The sequence below is a fragment of the Scophthalmus maximus genome, chromosome 2 (assembly GCF_022379125.1).
Source record: "Scophthalmus maximus strain ysfricsl-2021 chromosome 2, ASM2237912v1, whole genome shotgun sequence".
NCBI lineage: Eukaryota > Metazoa > Chordata > Actinopteri > Pleuronectiformes > Scophthalmidae > Scophthalmus > Scophthalmus maximus.
Window position 1 is genome coordinate 30,910,698 of NC_061516.1, and position 18,754 is coordinate 30,929,451.

At 47.0% G+C, this 18,754-nt stretch overlaps 1 protein-coding gene across 1 annotated transcript; it reads right to left on the reverse strand.

Moving 5' to 3' along the window:
* Positions 1-1,184: 1,184 nt before the first annotated feature.
* lemd3 (LEM domain containing 3) lies at positions 1,185-16,837 on the reverse strand. Its single transcript, XM_035627124.2, has 13 exons — positions 15,535-16,837; positions 13,270-13,310; positions 11,301-11,370; positions 9,997-10,070; positions 9,730-9,809; positions 9,502-9,647; positions 9,229-9,330; positions 7,801-7,903; positions 7,135-7,313; positions 6,520-6,601; positions 4,618-4,723; positions 4,444-4,522; positions 1,185-3,184 (listed from the first exon to the last, which is right to left on the reverse strand). Exons 1-13 carry the CDS (start codon positions 16,808-16,810, stop codon positions 3,006-3,008), a joined length of 2,517 nt encoding a protein of 838 aa, XP_035483017.1. The 5' UTR covers positions 16,811-16,837; the 3' UTR covers positions 1,185-3,005.
* Between the last annotated feature and the right edge of the window lie 1,917 nt (positions 16,838-18,754).

Sequence of the window (18,754 nt, forward strand, 5' to 3'; positions counted from 1 at the left end):
TGGCGCCACCTACTGACAACAGGAAGTAAGACTTATGTGACAAAAATCATCCGGGTTACATGGTGCACTCAACGCATCATGTACGCGGACACGGAGTGAAATCCACTATCCATCCCATCTTGCACATACGCGAGGGCCGCATACCACTGCTTGTCGTTATAAAATGTGCACACCACGACTTTTCACATTCTAGTTATAATTATTATTATAATGAAAAGGTTTTTGTCTATTCCATGATTTCCCTATTTTAATTATCAAGAATAAGTCTCAACCTCATCTCGGTCTTGTAGGAATACATTTTTGTCTACGGAGGCCCACAGTGGGCGATATTAAATTGTAAAAACCAAATAAAAACATAGAATATAACAAAGAAATTGTAAAATATGCTCAAATGTTGAGAGTTTGAGAAAAGCCATTTGGAAATCAAAACTGGTGGAATGAAATAGAATTGATCTGATATAAAAAAAAATACAGGTTTTAACAGTGATATGCAGAAATTTTAAACATGTTTTCAATTACTTTACAATGTATTTGTCTGTATTTATACAGACAAATACATGTTTAAACATAAATGTTTCTGGGAGAACGAACAGTGTGCGATTAGGATACAAGAAAAAGAAGGAAGAGGATCATAAAACATTAGATCTACAGTGGGTGAATAAACCTGGCAGGTATTCAGAATTTTACACACCTATTAATTGAGAAAGAATTACAGGGAGCTGTTGCTGAAATGTTTCTCACCCGTGTGTGCGAAAGAACAGAAAAGCACAACCAAAAACAATTTGAAAAAAATCCTAATAAATCTTTAATTTGAGCCGTTTGTACAACTGACAAATTACATTAAAATGTCTATCTTTTTAAATGTCTTGTATTTCACACCTCCCCCTCCCCTCTGGCTAGCAGGTCAGGGATACTGGTTAATCCAAACATACAATGCAATGGAAATAAAGCTGCATATAATGGTACATACTACAGTTATATCAATGTACAGTGTTTACATAAAAGTACATCAGGGGAAAAAGAACGCGTCCATGAGGAGGATGTATTTATAGGTGAAGCCAAGGCCCCGGAGAGGTGGCGTCACATCAAAACCCATTTACATTCAGCCTCATCCGTCACGCTGCAGGTGCACCGCTCTGCCGGAGTACAAAAATAGATTTACAGTGATGCACTAAACAACTGGCTGCTTTCCAAAGTGTTCACTTTATTTTGCCGTTGTACACATCCTGACAATTGTTTGGAAGTGGATGTGAGGTTGATTCTTGATTAAAATTAAAAGTTTTGACATGCATGTAACAGGTATAGTGACATTAAAATAGTACATCATGGCTGTTTAGATAAAAAAAAAAAAAAGTAGAAATAAATAAGAGAGAAGCATTTGGTTTAATATGAAAGGAAACTGCTACAAAATACCAAATCTGAAGTTGTAAAACTAACATGACTACATCTATGGCAGGCCTGACTCACCCCTTGAATCCAGCACAGTGTTCTGTAAAGCAGTGCCAGTCTTTAAAAAAAATTAAAAATAACAAAAGCACAAATTTAAGGCACTTTCGGGTTGTCTGCTACCCATCGCAGCAGATTTGTTGTTGAACATTTGAAATGTGCATCATTTGTACAATTTCCCACTGCAAATACTGAATCCAACTTTCAATTCACTGCATTTAAAAAAAATCTTTCCTGTATTTGATCTATTCCTCTGAACACGGGTGCTGTATAAACACACGGGCGATCAGTGAAGTGTCCTCAGAGGGACTGGGATACTGAAGGTTAGAGTCTTACAGACGTACAACATTCACGCAGCACTCCATATGACCAAAAAGCGCGGCAGCCTTGTGATATGATCAAAAGAGATCGGTCGTGACGGAACAGGGACATCGTCGACCAAAGTGTGACGGGCACAGCCTGCGAACGGAACGTCGTCTGGTCTGTTGGTCGCCGTCGGACGAGAACCGGTGTGGAAATCCAACTCGTTGCAGGGGTCGCACCAACAGTACGTTAACCGACTTCAAAAAGGTAAATAACAAATGTAATAAGTGATAATAATAACAACTTGGGGATATATTGGATTATATCTGCGGCAGGAGGTTTGACGTGACTGTTAAAGGTACGCCCCCTGATTTTGTTACAATCGCTCAGAACCGAGGACAAAAGGGAACGAAAAGCCCGGACGTGGAATACATGGAGCACGCGACAGGCACAGCGGCCAGATCCTCGCTGGGTTCTACCGCCCGCACTGTTCCGTGTGTGTGCTGTGCTATCAGAGCCTCTCGGGGCCCGTTCGCCTCTGGAAACACATGTACTCTGCTGTGGCGAGTGAGCAGCAGCGGCGGCAACAACAGAAAAAAAAAAAACCATGAGCTTATGGTTTGCTTTTTAATAGAGAAGATGTAATAATAAAGCTTGTGCCATCATTCACATGTATTTACATGACACATCCCGCTGCAAATCTGTTCATGCCTCCCTCGCTCGACTAAATAATAAAAACCAGAGTAATAATAATAATAATAATAATAACAAGGAGTACATCGAACATCTTCAGGAAATCAACATCCACGCTGTGTTTGTATTGAAAGCTTACATAGGGAGAGGCAGACTCTGAAACATGCAGCCATTTTCTTACAGTGCCCAGATGAGTTCCAACGCGGGACCAGCTGGTTGCACTGTGGAGGAAGAGGAGGAGGAGGGAGGGCTGGAGTTTCTGCACACGTCTTAAATATTCCACAAGAGCTTTGCTTCCATGTTAAATCCATAACATTTCTAATACAATGATTATAGAAAACAAACAACTGCAACGCAGAATAGCTTCTCTTGCAGCGATCCTGTGTTGAAAAAAACAAACAAACGAATAAATGAAAAATAAAAGAAAGAAGCTCTCCCGCGGCACAGACTGAAGTCTTCCCCGTTTATAAAGCAGTGAAGGAGCAGCAGCAGCAGCAGACCGGTGCTGTGATGCTGGGAGGGCACAGAAGAGGATGACGCAAAGGAGAACGAGAGCGGGCGTCTCACGAGAAGCCAGAGGAGTTGGCCGAGCCGTGGCGCTGCTGGCTGGGCGCAGTGTCCGTGGCGCCCGAGGCGTTCAGGTGGAGGATGGAGGCCCTCAGGGGCGCGCTGCAGCCCTGTGCCTGGGGGAAGCGCTGGTGGTACCGGTCCAAGCGCAGATACTTCACCGTCACCAGTTTACCTGTGACAAACGGAGACGGGAGACCGTCACGGACCACTCGACACCATACCTGGAGCTAATCACCACATCGCAGTTCACAGCTTCAGTGAGTCGCGAGGCTATTGGCAAGTTGCTTACTTTTGTTTGGGGACCTTCCGCTACGGTTTCCACATTTCTCTATATTCCATTGTTTTCTTGGATCCTTACTCAATCAGCAATTTGTATCACGTCACGGCAGTTTTGTACTTTAAGGTACTTAAAGTAAGAATGTGGAGCAATTAATTGTTATACTTATTGTCAATTTGTCAACAGATTGTAAAGCAACTTGAAAAACCTTCTGACTTTTACTGCGACAGTCAAACTTATTTCTTTGTAAAGGGCTCGGGACAAAGGATGGGACATTCATGCCCCAGTGTCGTGCCTCAGTGCCTCTCCTCTGCCCCCTACGGGGCCCAGAGTGTCAGTGCAGTATTGGCTAATGTTAGCTCAGGAGTGGAGTAATAATAAATTTCATTTATACAGCACTTTTCATTTCTAAAAGCAATCTCAAGGTGCTACAGAGTAAAAACTAGATAAAAGAAATATTAAAATAATAGGTTTAAAAAAAAAAAGTCAACTGGGGACGAGATCAGACCTATCCCTGCGCTAAGACTGTATATGAAGATGGACGACATGACAGTTGCCAAAAAGTGAAGCCTAAACACCTTGATGGCCCCCTGGTGGCTGGCTGCAGTACATGATATAACCCCGCTTCCTCCAAGTTAGCGGATGGGACATGGACCAAACAAAGTATAACAGTCTGATCAATTCTTTTCCATCCTGTAGAGCCGTGTCATAATTTTCAGTGTGGAAGCCGGAGGCCGATTTGATAGTGCAGCGGATTTCTTGATGTGGAAAGAAGATTCAAAATCACACTGTTGAGCCGGAGTTGCCGTGTCCTCGTGGGTTATGAATTGTAGCGCGTAACGGTTGTTACACGAATATGCAGAAAAATTACTTAAATTACATTTTGTGAATCTTGCATTAGGAAAAGTAAACTTAGTAGAAAGAGTATGGATTTTCGCCTGAATTCTGCTTTAAACTTAAAGAAATATTGTTTTAAAACAAACAAGTGAATGAATAAAGCTTTTCAGCCTTTATTAAGGAGAAACGCTCGATGGATGAATTCTTCAAACTAGACTCCCCGGATAGTAAATCGTCTTCTCACACAACCCTTAGATCTGTTTGTGTGTCGCTGCTGATATGATTTAAATGTAAGTGTTATTAAGTGTGTTCTTTACCATCGAACCAGGAGCCGTGAAGTGCCTTGAAGGCTTTCCCTGAGTGCTCTGCAGAGAGACACTTCACATAGACGCAGCCCTGTGGAGAGAGCAGGAAGCACAGTGTGATCTCATTGCAGCTCGAAGCACGGAGGTCAGATGTGAGCATTTCGTCGTTTACGGCGTGGAGCATACCTCTCGTGAGTTCTTGTCCACAGCGATGTGGACGATGCCGTCGTTGTCGCTGCACTTCTCCAGGATGGCCTCGTGGATGGCTAGATCCCAGTTCTCCCCAACCTCCCTGAAAAGACAGGAAGTCAGATCCGTGGGACAGGACTATGCTTTCAAACCGACCTTGGTTGGTCCGGACAAATGGAACAAAACTTTAACAATGGTTCGGTTCGTTAGCAGTGTGAAAACAATTTTTTGGATGATTCGGACTTTCGGACCAATTACAGTAAGTTGAGGCAGATAGCAAATATACACTGCTCAAAAAAATAAAGGGAACACTTAAACAACACATCTTAGATCTCATTTAATGAATTACTGCAGTTGTTAATCGTTATTCAATATATAGTAGAGTGCGTTGAGAACAAAATAACATAAAAATGATCAATGTAAATCAAAATGATCATCCCATGGAGGTCTGGATTCAGAGCCATACTCAAAATAAAAATGGAAAATCACATTGCAGGCAGCTCCAACGTCAGTGAAAATTCCTCCAGACAAGTCAAAATGAGGCTCAGTAGTGTGTGTGGCCTCCACGTGCCTGTATGATCTCCCTACAGCGCCTGGGCATGCTTCTGATGAGGCGGCGGATGTTCTCCTGAGGGATCGCCTCCCAGACTTGGATTAAAGCATCAGTCAACTCCTGGACAGTCTGTGGTGCAACGTGGCGTTGGTGAATGGAACGAGACATGATGTCCCAGATGTGCTCAATTGGATTCAGGTCTGGGGAACAGGCAGGCCAGTCCATAGCATCAATACCTTCATCATAGAGGAATTGGTGACACACTAAAGCCACATGAGGCCTGGCATTGTCATGCATTAGAAGGAACCCAGGGCCCACTGCACCAGCATATGGTCTCACAATGGGTCTGAGGATCTCATCGCGGTACCTAATGGCAGTCAGGGTACCTCTGGCTAGCACATGGAGGGCTGTGCGGCAATCCAAAGAAATGCCTCCCCACACCATTACTGACCCACCACCAAACCGGTCATGCTGGAGGATGTTGCAGGCAGCATAACGTTCTCCACGGCGTCTCCAGACTGTCAAATGGCAAATGCCAATCGCCGTGCACAGTGTCGGGCTGTAAGAACAGGCCCTCCTTGTCGACGTCGGGCCCTCATACCACCCTCGTGGAGTCTGTTTCTGACAGTTTGAGCAGAAACATGCACATTAGTGGCCCGCTGGAGGTCATGTGGCAGGGCTCTGGCAGTGCTCCTCCTGTTCCTTCTTGCACAGAGGAGGAGGTAGCGGTCCTGCTGCTGGCCTGTTGCCCTCCTACGGACCCCTCCACATCTCCTGGTGTACTGGCCTGTCTCCTGGTATCTCCTCCATGCTCTGGACACTGTGCTGACAGACACAGCAAACCTTCTTGCCACAGCTCGCATTGATGTGCCATCTTGGATGAGCAGCACAACCTGAGCAACTTCTGTTGGTTGTAGACACCGCCTCATGCTACCTCTAGGGCTGAGAACACTAACAACATTCAAAAGTGACCAAAACAATAGTCAGAAACGAGGAGAACAGACCACCTGCAGAACCACTCCTTTATAGGGGTAGTCTTGCTAATTGCCTCTCATTTCCACCTGTTGTCTGTTTCATTTGCACAACAACAGGTGAAATTGATTCACAATGAGTGTTGCTTCCTGACGGGACAGGTGTGATGAACTTGGAGTGACATTGGGTTGTTGAAGTGTTCCCTTCATTTTTTTGAGCAGTAGAAGAAAAAGACGTCTCGCTGAATTGACAGCACGCAGGTTAGTCATGTGAAGTTCTTCAGTGCGCTTGCAGAAATTGCAATGTGAAACCAAAACTAACTGGATGAACTGTATACACTGTGGGAAATGAAAAAAAAAAACGAGGAAACTCACATGACGGGGTCAAACATGTTTCTGATCTTCAGACATGGAGTCAGGCTGTTGGGAGGTGAGTTCCTCCGGTCCAGGGGGAACGCTGGAGGCGAGAGACAAGGGGACATTGAGCACACAGCTGGTACGGTACAGTGTACATCATTTTGTCTTTGTGAACAGAACATACAGTGAGGAAAAGAAATCCAGAGTCAGATTCAGGATGCATTCGGACACCGGGTGTGAACAGACGTAATAAGAGCTGTCCACTCGTGAGCGGATCTTAACACAGGCTCTTAACTGGGCCATGAAGCCAATGTAGTTAATGTAGTTTAAACTAAGAAGTAGCGTAACCTTCAGCTTTCTTTGCTCTCTTCCTGCACAGCAGCTCTTCCGTGTGCTGTGAGTGGATTTGTCCAAGGCAGCCACCACAGGGTCAGGGATCAGGGCGAGGCCAGAAGTCACACAAATTGTTGCCGACAGTGGGAACACCCCCACAGAGGAGGCTGCACGCAGCCCGGGCCTCGGAGAAAGGCTGGACATTTACCGACAGTGGAGACAGTGTGCTCTCCTCTCTAAATATCCGTTTACCCTTGATACCCTACATTCTTGAGCAGTACGATATTCAGTGTGCGTTACCTTTTCCCTGCCAGACTTTCGAGGGCATCAGGGAGCTCTTGTCACAGCTAATAGAAGGCTGGATCCACCTCCAGACCAGGAAGTCGGCTCCACCGATCCTCTGGGTCTCCGTTCGGATCCGGGACTCGTTGGCTGACAGGAAGCTCGCGGCCCGCTCCCAGATCTTCTTCATTTTCTTCCTGTAAGACATGAGAACGTCTGACACACTCTTCCTCGCACAGATCAATAGACATCAGCTCCGGCTGATCCAGATCCCTGCTGCACGTGACTCCAGCTGTCGGTTCACTCCACTGTTTACCAGTCTCGGAAAGAATTAATTTTTAAAATCCTACCACTGGCCAATAAATCACTGAGCGGCTTAGGTCCACGACACTTATCCAATCTGCTGAACCAGCATGAACCTCTCAGACCGCTTGGGTCGGCCGGTTCAGGATTACCGCCCTGCGAAGCTTCCTCTACCCAGTACACTGCCAAAACTCGAAACAGGAGACCTGAGACTAGAGAACCTTGGAGTCTCAACTCAAGACTGAAGTCACATTTATTAGATCGACAGTGGGACGAGAGGATTCATCATCAGCGGCAATGTTAATTTCAGGCCTAAATGTACTTTTCTTAACCCTCGTCAAGTCTGGATTGGGATCGAGCCGTAGCAGCGTCGGTACTGACCGGTCCTGAGGCTGGACCAGGGAGTCTCGGACGTGGGGGATGGGCAGGTAGGGCTGCAGGTCCTGGTTCTCTTGGCAAGCCTCGCTGTGGCTTCTCAGCACATCTGTGCGTGAAAAAAAAGTTACAAAGAATAAAATACTAAAGCATGATGTGGACAAATCTGCAGTTTTCGAGTGCCACAAATCACCGGGACATGATGTTCAGGGCACAAGTATTCAGAGCCTTTCACATTTACCATATTTCATTGTGTAGTAGATTGGATTTTCAAAGGGTCAAAATGCCTGTTTCTTCATCAAGCTTCATAGATTAACTGATGATGAAGAGGTGAAGACTAAAATAGAAACCTCATTTACAAACGTATTCAGACCCTTAATTCAGTCGTTTGTAGAAGCTCCTTTTAACAAAAATTACAACTTGGAGCTTCTCGGCCAAGTTTCTACAAGATTTTAACACCTGGACTTGGGCAGTTGATCCTGTTCTTCCTGTCACATCCTCTCAAGCTCCCTGGGGTTGGATGGGAAGTTTCTGTGAGCTGTTTGTTAAACTCCCAGCAGGCTGCCATGTGCCTGTCACTCGGAGTGGCTTCTGTCTATCCACTAGACTACAACGTCCAGGTTCTCCCACCTCTGCACAGAACTTCTGAGGCTCTGTCACAGTGCCTGCTATGTCAGGGTTCTACTTAGTACCGCTCAACTGTTTCGTTACGTTAGCTGATAGGTAACGAAGTGTCTGCTGCACAACCTTCGTGTGAGAGGTGACTGAGAAATGATCCTGACGTATGATCACCAGCCATCGTCTTCTCAGGTCGGGATGGGTCGGAAACCCATGAAACTTAGTACACCATTAAATTTCGATGACCCCGAACAAAAAGCGGGATGTCCCGTTTTGGACATTCTCCTGCATACACTTTGAATGAGGTAGTGAATGAAGTATTGAGTAAACAGTAACAGTAAACAGACGAGCAGCATTATTTTGAAACGGAAGTACGTCACAAAGCCTAGTGCATGAAGCCCATTCAATTTGCCAGACATCTCAGCGATTAATAAACCGCAGCTGACCACGATTTGAAGTGACATGGAAAAGGCTCTGAATACTCGATGTTTTCACTTTAACAAAGGATTAAAGACATTAATGCAAAAACATGACAATTTGATCAATATAAAAATACATTGACAACATAATGAGTTGAAGAAAGAGAAAAAGGGGTTTGAAAACTGATTCAATGACGCTAGTACATCATGATGTTAGTAGTTAATCTTATTCTAAATTCTCGCAAGTTAACAGTTTCCTAGTGAAACAAATGGGGAGCCTCTTGTTACTGGGCCGAGATGAAAGTTCTGTATGTCAGCGTGAGACGTGCCGCAGTGACAGGAAGCGAACACGTGGCCACTTGGTCGACAGTCTGCTGAGCGCGTGCGGTTTCCTTACCGATGATCCTCTCCACCATGTCATACATCTGCCTGGTCTCCTCCTCCTCTCTCCTCCAGCGGTACTTGACGTAGCAGACCACACTCCACACACAGCCTACCACTGCTCGCACGCGCACACGCACACGCGCACGCACACGCGCACACACACACACACACACACACACACACACACACACAGGGGGGGGAAAAGTTCAGGTACAACTACTTGAGGCGTCTGAAGGAAAAAAAAGGTTACGTGGGAACACATTTATTCTGCTGAGGGGTATCTCACCGACTGCGATGAGGAAGACTCTGCTGATGACGGTGAGGAAGGCTCGGCGGAAGCGGCACGTGAAGGGCATCTTGGGATGTGTGGACTCCAGCCGGGAGATCTCGGACACGTCGGTCACTGGATCATCGGCTACCAGCCCCTTTAGCCTACACACGCAAACACAGAGAGTGAGCAAAGAGAGAATCTCTGAAGCTTGTGATCAACATCAATATTCGTGTTGTGCGTTACCTTATCCCAACATCCTGGCCTGTCCGGATGATCCACTCCAGAGAAGTGAGAATGAATTCGTCAAACTCGTCATTCTGGGCCTGAACAAAAAGACACAGGCACTGATGAGGTTTCCACGATGACCATAATTACTTAATTACCGTCTTTTGATCGCAGGCTTTTTTTTTCTCAGTCGTTGTGCTGTTCACACTACGTGACTCACACATCACACGATCCTTCACCAGGAGATATGTCTCCAAAGTACATTTCGTGATGACGTGGACGTACCCGTAAATACGCTGAGGCCTCCTCCATGGACAGACTCCTGTTTGGGCTCGTCTGGTCTCCACAGTCGTGCTGGCCTATAATCATAGGGTTCAAACCATCAATGACGAAAATATGCACAACACAAAGTTTTTACAATCACCGTAGATTTTAGATATAGGACATCGAACCATATATAATGTACACTGGAACACCTCACTTTGCCTCAATTCTTCACTGCATGGATGAAACTTTCCTTTGAGACTCTGCAAACCAATCTGACCGCTCTTCACGGACATCTCCACAGAGCTGCTGCTCACTGGATGTTCTTTGGTTTTGTTCATTCCGAGTTAAAAACTCTTAAGATTCTAGAATCGTTTCACAGTCAGACATTGAGATCCCATTTTCCCCTCATTCTGATTTATGACGTGACCCGTAGTCTGCAGGATTTTATACACTGCGCTGCTGCCACGTGATTGGCTGATTAAATAACTGCATGAATAAACAGGTGGGCCTGTATTAGGTGTTCCTAATAAAGTGCTCGATCTTTTCAATCGGGCGTGATCTGAACGAAGCATGTGAGCTCTCTGGATAAGGAAGTATTTATTAAGATATTATCATCTATCATAAGTCAGGTCCTCTGGTTTTATTACAACATTATGAGTTGCCTTTACAGCTCTGCCTGATCGAGGATTGCTCCTGTCTGACAATATATTGTCTTTTCTTCATCCATGTGAACAGAATATTAACTGCACACTTATTATGAGAGTCACTGTTATTGTAAAGAACTAGAAGATGAACATATGGTCTGGGGAAAAAAACTAACACATTTTACACAACAAGTAACATTCGCTACATCACAGCAACTCTCTCACTCCCGCTCGCTGCATCGTCTAGTGCTAATGTCTGGAGCCACTCAGCGACGGATCCTGCTTGATTTCATTTGTGCATCGGGGAAATTAATAATTAATAACTGTTGTTGGGGGTTTTTCATTTTCAGTAATTAAAAGCACAGACAGTAGCTATGCTCTCATTAGCTCTACAAGGTAAATATTGTCCGGCACCAGCGTGTGCTGTCACAGATATCAATGCTCAGCGGTTGGGGCAGCATTCCAATACCTGTCGCACCTTAATATTGCTTAAGCTCAACCACATTAACAAGCTCTATATTTGAATTGAATAGCTGTCACGCGTTAGTGCAGATTCATACTGTGATGGTGACAAGCGAGAGGAGCTGCCCTGAGAGAAAACTCCTAACTTTCGCACAGCTGGACACAGCCAGCCAGTCAGTCAGTCAGAGGACGGAGGGAGAGAGAGGTTATAGCTACCGGCGATGTGGGCCAGGTGGTCGTGGAGGTTGAGCAGCAGCTTCAGGATCAGCTCCTTGTGCGCCTTGTCCTGCAAACAACAGACACTTAGTGGACACGACAACCGATGTGCAGGTATTGGCTATATTATTTGTTAGAACTTTCTGATGGCACTGTGATAGCTGAAACGCTGAGGGGAAGCAAAATATTACAAACAAGTGCCGATTTTTGCCGCAAACACTGACCACAGCCCTTTAGTTATTGGCAATATACCAACTCCATCCACCCGTTATGTATAGCGCTTTGGGCGAGAGGTGGGGTTCACCCTGGACAGGTCGTCAGCGTATCACAGGGCCAACAGCAACTTGATCCAAAGATTATTATGTTTATTAACATGAGATATACACCTCATTAGAAACAAATGCAAAAGAAACCGGGACAGTGTAACTCCTGAACTCAACTCGATCAGATGGAGAGAAGACGTATGACTCTGTTGGAACTACGCAAGTGCTCAAGCTACATCCATTCCACACTGCAAGGTTTTCATTTTAACACTAAGCATTTTAGCTCTGCATCAGTTTTAATCTCCATCCAAAAGGCGCATCACGCGACCATCCACGTGCACTGGGCGTGTGTCGGTGTAAACAGGAAGCGGACTGTCTACTCTGTAGAGTCGCTTACTCTCGGAAAATACTGCGAATGAGAAACAACAATAATATAAAGTAACAGCCGGGATTTCTCTTTTTGGACCGACGACGAGGCGATAGGTGGAACTGTAAGTAAGTGATTACAATGTTTTGCCTTCACCGTTGGTAGCTGCGTCGTGACTGAAGAGAACCGCTCAGGAAGCGGGTGACTGCTTCGTTGTTTCCAAAACATCTCACCGCCCGTACTTTGACGCAGGCCCCCAGAGTGTTCAAACCAAAAACGAAGCCAGCAGCTTTTCCCCAAACTTCCGAGCATGGTGTGGCCGTCGGCCGTAAAACGAAAACGTAGTAATGTGGCTGTAGGCGCAGTCAACCTGCCGTTGTACAGTGATGTGTTGTACAACAGAGCTCCCATCACAAACGGAATCAACGGAGCCAGACGAAAGTTTATGACCAGTCGTCAAGTCACTCGCAAATCAACATTAATAAGCTCTCTGATTAGATGTTCGACTGCTCGCTGCTCCCTGAATGCTTTGGAGGCCGCTCTTTGCATATGGTGGCACGGATCCAGACACATCAGTGTCTGCACTCGGGAGTCACTCACTGGTGCGCCCACTAAATCATTTTCCACATTTGCAGACTCTTCACTTTCCCCCACACACACGCAGCAGAACGTTGCACTCCAGAGGCCGGCTGTCATTTCGGAGCACAGCACCTCCGCGCGCGCAGGCTGAGGTGGAAAAAATACATCAGAGTCGTCTAGAGAAGGGATCAGATTTTGATCTGCTTTATTCTTGCAGATACTAATGTATTAAAACACGCCCGGTTCGGCTCAGTGCATCTCTATAATCCAGTGCTGGGGATTTAGTCGACTCCTAAAATGAGTTTAGAACCTGACGCGAGTTATTAATAGTGTTCAGTTTCAGTTTAAACTGGTTTTACAGCTTGATCTCCGATTGTTGATGGAAACGGGGCGGACAAAACTTTTGAAACACCTCCCGACCAGACAATTAGTACTCCTCAGTTTTTGTGCACATCCCTATGGAAAATCAGAAGCGTTGAGGGGGCAGCGCTGACCCTGGGACAGTCGACAGCAGAGCTGGGACGAGGGCGAGTTAACTTCATTAGCACACCAGCACTTCAGCCGCGACGACCGCTCGCATCCATCATGCTACCGATCTAATTCCAGGTTAGGCGTACACATCGCATTTCCTGTGCGCTACATGTGGAAGAAAACTTGCAACACAACTCTGTTGTACACAGTTAGAAGAGGAGGTGTGTGTGTGTGTGTGTGTGTGTGTTGGGGGGGGGGGGGGGGTCAGAGGAGGAAAATATCTACTTACATAAGAAGAGTCAAACTCGCTGCCAAAAGGGTGGCTCTTAACTGCAATGACAACAACAAAAACAAAAGTGGTACAGTCAGGACAGACACAACAGCAGAGCTTCACTGTAAAGCAAACAGAAGCAAAGAGCTGGATTAGTGGGAGGGGAGAAACAATGACAAAAAGACATGGCCTGTTTGGAGACGTGAAATGTTAGCACTCAGACATCACTTCACACGTGAGTCAGCGTCTGCACACGAACCTCTGCCCTCCAGGCCTCACCACACCGGCCAGGCACTTCAGAATTATACTGTACGCATAATACTCGGGAAAATCTCACATCTGGCTGCTTATTCCGCGTGCACGTCAGGGGCGACGGAAACTCAAGTATGGTAGTACAAACTGAGTTGTGCCACACTGCTGGCTACACACAAACGAGAGCACAGAAGAAGACGAGCATGTGCTTTCAGTGTGAAGCTACCGGACTTCTTGTGTGCAAACCTTTATGAAACGCAGTTTTTAACGGCTGAAATCCAAAGTACGGTTTCAGGCTGTGAACGGTGGCGTTTTTAAGATCTTTGCTTTCAAATTGACAACGTCGCCTTCAAACTTTTGGGGAATAATTTAGGAATCAAATCTGTTTTTCAAATGAAAGGAAAGGCATTTACTGCCACGTTTACGTCCAGGGTTGGGGTACACATTGGGCCACTTTTTCTTTTCTTTTTTTATACAGAATCTGAACCTCGAACAGAAATCCTTGTGAAACCACTGGCAGGACTGTGCACCTGAGTCACATCACCAGGCCAGAATTGGAAGTCTTGAGATACGGAGAAGTCTTTAACCTTCATTCTAACTATTGTTCACGTTGATGTTGGATTGCGTCACTCTTTTGAGTGAGGTCTGCACACCGACTGGAACCTTTAGACGTCCGGAGAACGTGCGGTTAACAGTCCTTGTATAGAAGGAATTCGGAATCTGGATCACTAGCTGGGAAGGCAGGCACCCTTACAGTTTGAAAGTGGAGGTGCAGCAGTTGATCGATTTGTAATCTACTACCAAATGAATGACCAACCATTGGCCAAGTCGTTTTTATGAGGGGGGAATAGAAGACAAAATTCTATGATTTCAGCTTCTCGAATGTGAAGGTTTAAGGTCATCATCTTTGGGAAACACTGTCGAGAAAGTAATCGACAGATTAATCGATAATCACAATAATTGCTTGCAGCTCTGTTTGAAAGTGGAGAAGAAAGAGAGAAGCGGGGAGGTGGACAAGTGGACCAGCTGCGAGCCTCTGCCCGGACACGACTCGGGAGGACGTGTACGTGTCGCGACTGGGCCAACACTCGTCAGGGGGCGAGCTGGCTCGGGCCACTACAGAGCATGCGGTGGCTGCACCTGCAGGACGGACCGACCGGAGACGGGATACGTGCGTTTGGATCGCACTTGTTGACGAGATATTGTCAGAGCCTCGCTCAGCGGGAGCGTGACAGCTCAAGCTGCAGCGGAGTATCTGCTCTTTATCTCTCGACATGCACGTCGGCAGTAGTCTCCAAAGTGGCCTTCAGATCCTTTTTTGCTCGGGCGTTGTCTTTCTACACTAGTGCGGGGAAAATGTGATTATGTGGTGAATCTCCTGAAAGGGACAAGAATATGTATGTAATTATTTCTTTTGCCAGGACCAGCAGCTGTAGTCGACCCTCCTCAGCATCTGTCCACGTGAGGAGTAGCGCTCTTCCGAGCCATCCCTGTCAGAGGGGACGACGCACGGACCCGACCCACCAGTCTGCCCGGGTCACTGGCTCCACCTGGGGCCTCTGCTACACCACAATGAACCACACTCACTGGCTCCACCACAATGAACCACACTCACTGGCTCCACCTGGGGCCTCTGCTACACCACAATGAACCACACTCACTGGCTCCACCACAATGAACCACACTCACTGGCTCCACCTGGGGCCTCTGCTCCACCACAATGAACCACACTCACTGGCTCCACCTGGGGCCTCTGCTACACCACAATGAACCACACTCACTGGCTCCACCTGGGGCCTCTGCTACACCACAATGATCCACACTCACTGGCTCCACCACAATGAACCACACTCACTGGCTCCACCTGGGGCCTCTGCTACACCACAATGAACCACACTCACTGGCTCCACCACAATGAACCACACTCACTGGCTCCACCTGGGGCCTCTGCTACACCACAATGAACCACACTCACTGGCTCCACCACAATGAACCACACTCACTGGCTCCACCACAATGAACCACACTCACTGGCTCCATCCGCCTCCGAGGACCCGGAGCCCCTCATCCTCAGGTACATGAGGCCCAGCAGCAGGAAGAAGAGGCAGGCGGCCGTGAGCAGGAACATGGACAGGTAGTGGGCGCTGAAGCTGCCGGGGGAGGCCACCTCGTCCCTGTTGAACTGCTGGAGCAGCTCGTCCTCCGGGGCCGCCGGCTTGTGCCTGGCCGCCGGGCTGTACGAGTGGTTGGAGTGGTTGGCCCTGTGCGGCGGCGGCGGCAGGCTGCTGTAGCTGGAGAAGCGCGGCCTCAGGCCGATGCTGAACCCGCCGGGGCCCCCGGGGGAGCCGCCCTCGCCGTCGACGTGGTTGTTCTTGCCGCCGTCTCTCCCGTGGTTCTCGCCGAGGGACACGTAGATGGTCTTCCGGGGAAAGAAGCGCGAGGCGCCCGGCGGGTCCGAGCCCCTTCCCTCCCCCTCCTCCTCCTCCCTCCTCCTTCCCACCATGCTGGGACTCCCGGGCGGGCGAGCCTCTCGTGCCGCCCCTGCCGTCTGCGACCCGCGGCCGACTCCGTGGGAGAGGAACCCCGCTTTCAGGTGGCTCCGTCGCGGCTCCAGCCTCTCCCGCCGTCGGGCCCCCACCTCCTCCTCGTCCGAGTCCGAGTAATCGCCGGCTAACTTGCCGGGGACCGAGTGCGACGCCCCGCAGCCATTCAGAGAGCGAGAGTTCTTCTCCGGTGCCCCCTCGCGATCGTCCTCTTCCCCCGATTCGTCGTAATCCCTCCCTTCCGCCTCGGGGCTGGATCTGGCTCGGACCCCCCAGCCCAGCGAGACGCCTCTGTGCCCGCCCGGCCCCGGGGAAGACCCGCTGCTCCTCGGCGCACTCTTGGGGGCCACGATCGGCGTCGCGACGGGCCTTATCTTGGGTTGCGGTTGAAGCGCCGGGCTCCGGTCCGCCCCGCCGCCGTGATTGAGGCCCCTTCTTTTCAGTGGAGCTTCGGCGTCAGACTCGTCGGAGCTGAAGCCGAGGACGGACGACTTCCGGCCCGGTCTCCTGCTGGAGCTCAGGTGCGTGACGTCATGGCTGGCCGGCCTGGGTCCCGCCGTGTTGCCGCCGCCAGTGCTGCTGTTGACGGCCGCGCCGCCCCGGGGTTTGCCGGACCGGGAGCCCCGCTGCTGCTGCTCTTCGCGAAGCTTCTTCAGTTTCTTCAGATACACCGGGCGGGTGCTCTCGGTGACCGGGCCCGGAGTGAAGCCGAAGCGCTTTAGTTCGGAGAAAAGCTCCTCATCCGTTAACTGCACTGACGCCATCTTAGACAAAACTCTCGGAGAAGGTTGTGTGGCGGAAGTGACGAAGAGGTGAAGTGGCAGCGGACCAACTGTGCTGCGTTCAAGGTCCTACCGCGACCGTAGGCTCTTTACTAACGATAATGCTGAAATTCACAGGTATGACTCTGACTCCATGTCTGCCCCATTCAATGTAAGCACTGGGGTTAGGCAGGGATGCATTGTATCTCCCTTTCTTTTTAATATTTATATGCATGATCTATCAAAGCTGCTAAACAACTGTGGAACAGGCTGTATGGTTGGGAACACCATACTGATGTACCACCTGATGTACGCAGATGATGTGCTGATTCTTTGTCCATATAGTGCTGGCCTTCAACAGTTACTAAGGGTCTGGTCCCAATATGGCTCAGACTTTGACATTGAGTACAATTCTAAGAAGAGTAATATTATGATTGCTAGAAGCAGGGAGGACAATAAACTGTCATTTCCTGCTTTCTCTCTGTCTGGTACTGTCCTTTAAGTGTGTGATGAGGTCCAATACTTAGGGCACTATATAACTGATGACCTGTCTGATGATAGGGACATTCGCAGACAGTATATGATGTATGCACAAGCTAATATGCTGAATCGCAAATTTAGTATGTGTTCATTGTCTGTGAAGAGCACACTTTTTAAAGCTTTTTGCACCCCAATGTATACTGCCCAATGCATACTGAAAAAAGCAGTATGCAGAAACTCAATGTGGCATATAATGATGGCATGAGGCTGCTGCTTAAAATGCCACGATGGAGCAGTGCAAGCCAAATGTTTGTACGTGTTGATGTATCCACCTGTCCTGCTGTGCTCAGGAATCTCATGTACAGATGTACAGTATGTGTAGACTAACTGAGTCATTCAACAGCATAATTGCAACACTAGTGAACCCTGCAATGAGTGCGGTTAGGTTCACTTCCAGATTGTGGAACTATTGGCGTTTTAGTCTATATGCTAATGTCTGCACATTCTTTTTGTGTATTGTGGAACTCTGTCTGTTGTAGTCATTTCTTATTCCATGTGTTTGGTCTTGTATGTGTCTGTCGTTTGCTAAGTTTTGTATTGTGCAATGGACCGTTTTTTTCTGCGTCCTGAATAAAATAAGAATTGCATTAAATATGAGCAATTTAGAGCTGAAACATTTCTTATTCCATTCAGAGAGGACCAGCACGTTTTAACTTCTATTGATGGTGTGATTTTACAGCTTTTGTCCCCAAGCAACATATAAATTATTCCATTTTTTAATAATTGTAAAGACATAAATTAGTACTTAGGAAAAAAATGTTTTAAATATGAAAGCCACAAATGTATAAATAACAACAATGGATTATTTGCTATGTATTATTAACCTGCTCGGAAAATTTGTTGTGTAAGTCGCATTTTTTAAAGATCTATTGGCTTCATCCACGCACATTTGTGATTCTCTACTTATCAAGAGAAGCACTCAAACAAAGTTGTGCATTAAAAAACATTTGCTTATTACCGATTGATAGCATTGAAGCAAATAATGATCATAACGATTTTTAATTTTAGGAGCCAATAGAATTTTTGAAATTGATTCACCACTGAAGACTTCATGATTTTTTGTAATTTTTTTCCAGTGTAAATATATTTCAGGGTTCACAAATTGAGAGAGAAAAATCTATATTCAAATTTGCTCAAATGAAATTAAAAGCTTTCAATTCAAGAAATAAAAATTCAAGATATGAAATTCTGAACATATGAACACATGGCCTGAGTGTGTGCAGATGTAGATTGATTGATTATTCCCAGTCTATTGATCTAAATTTCACATCTTAGATTTCACTTTATAAACAAGTTGGAATGCCTGTAAAAAATAAAAAGAAGCCCTGCCTCTATACACATTGTTGGTGTTAGAGAGTTGTTTTCTGTCTATTTAAATGATGTGATTCAAAGGTGACTGCTAGCCTG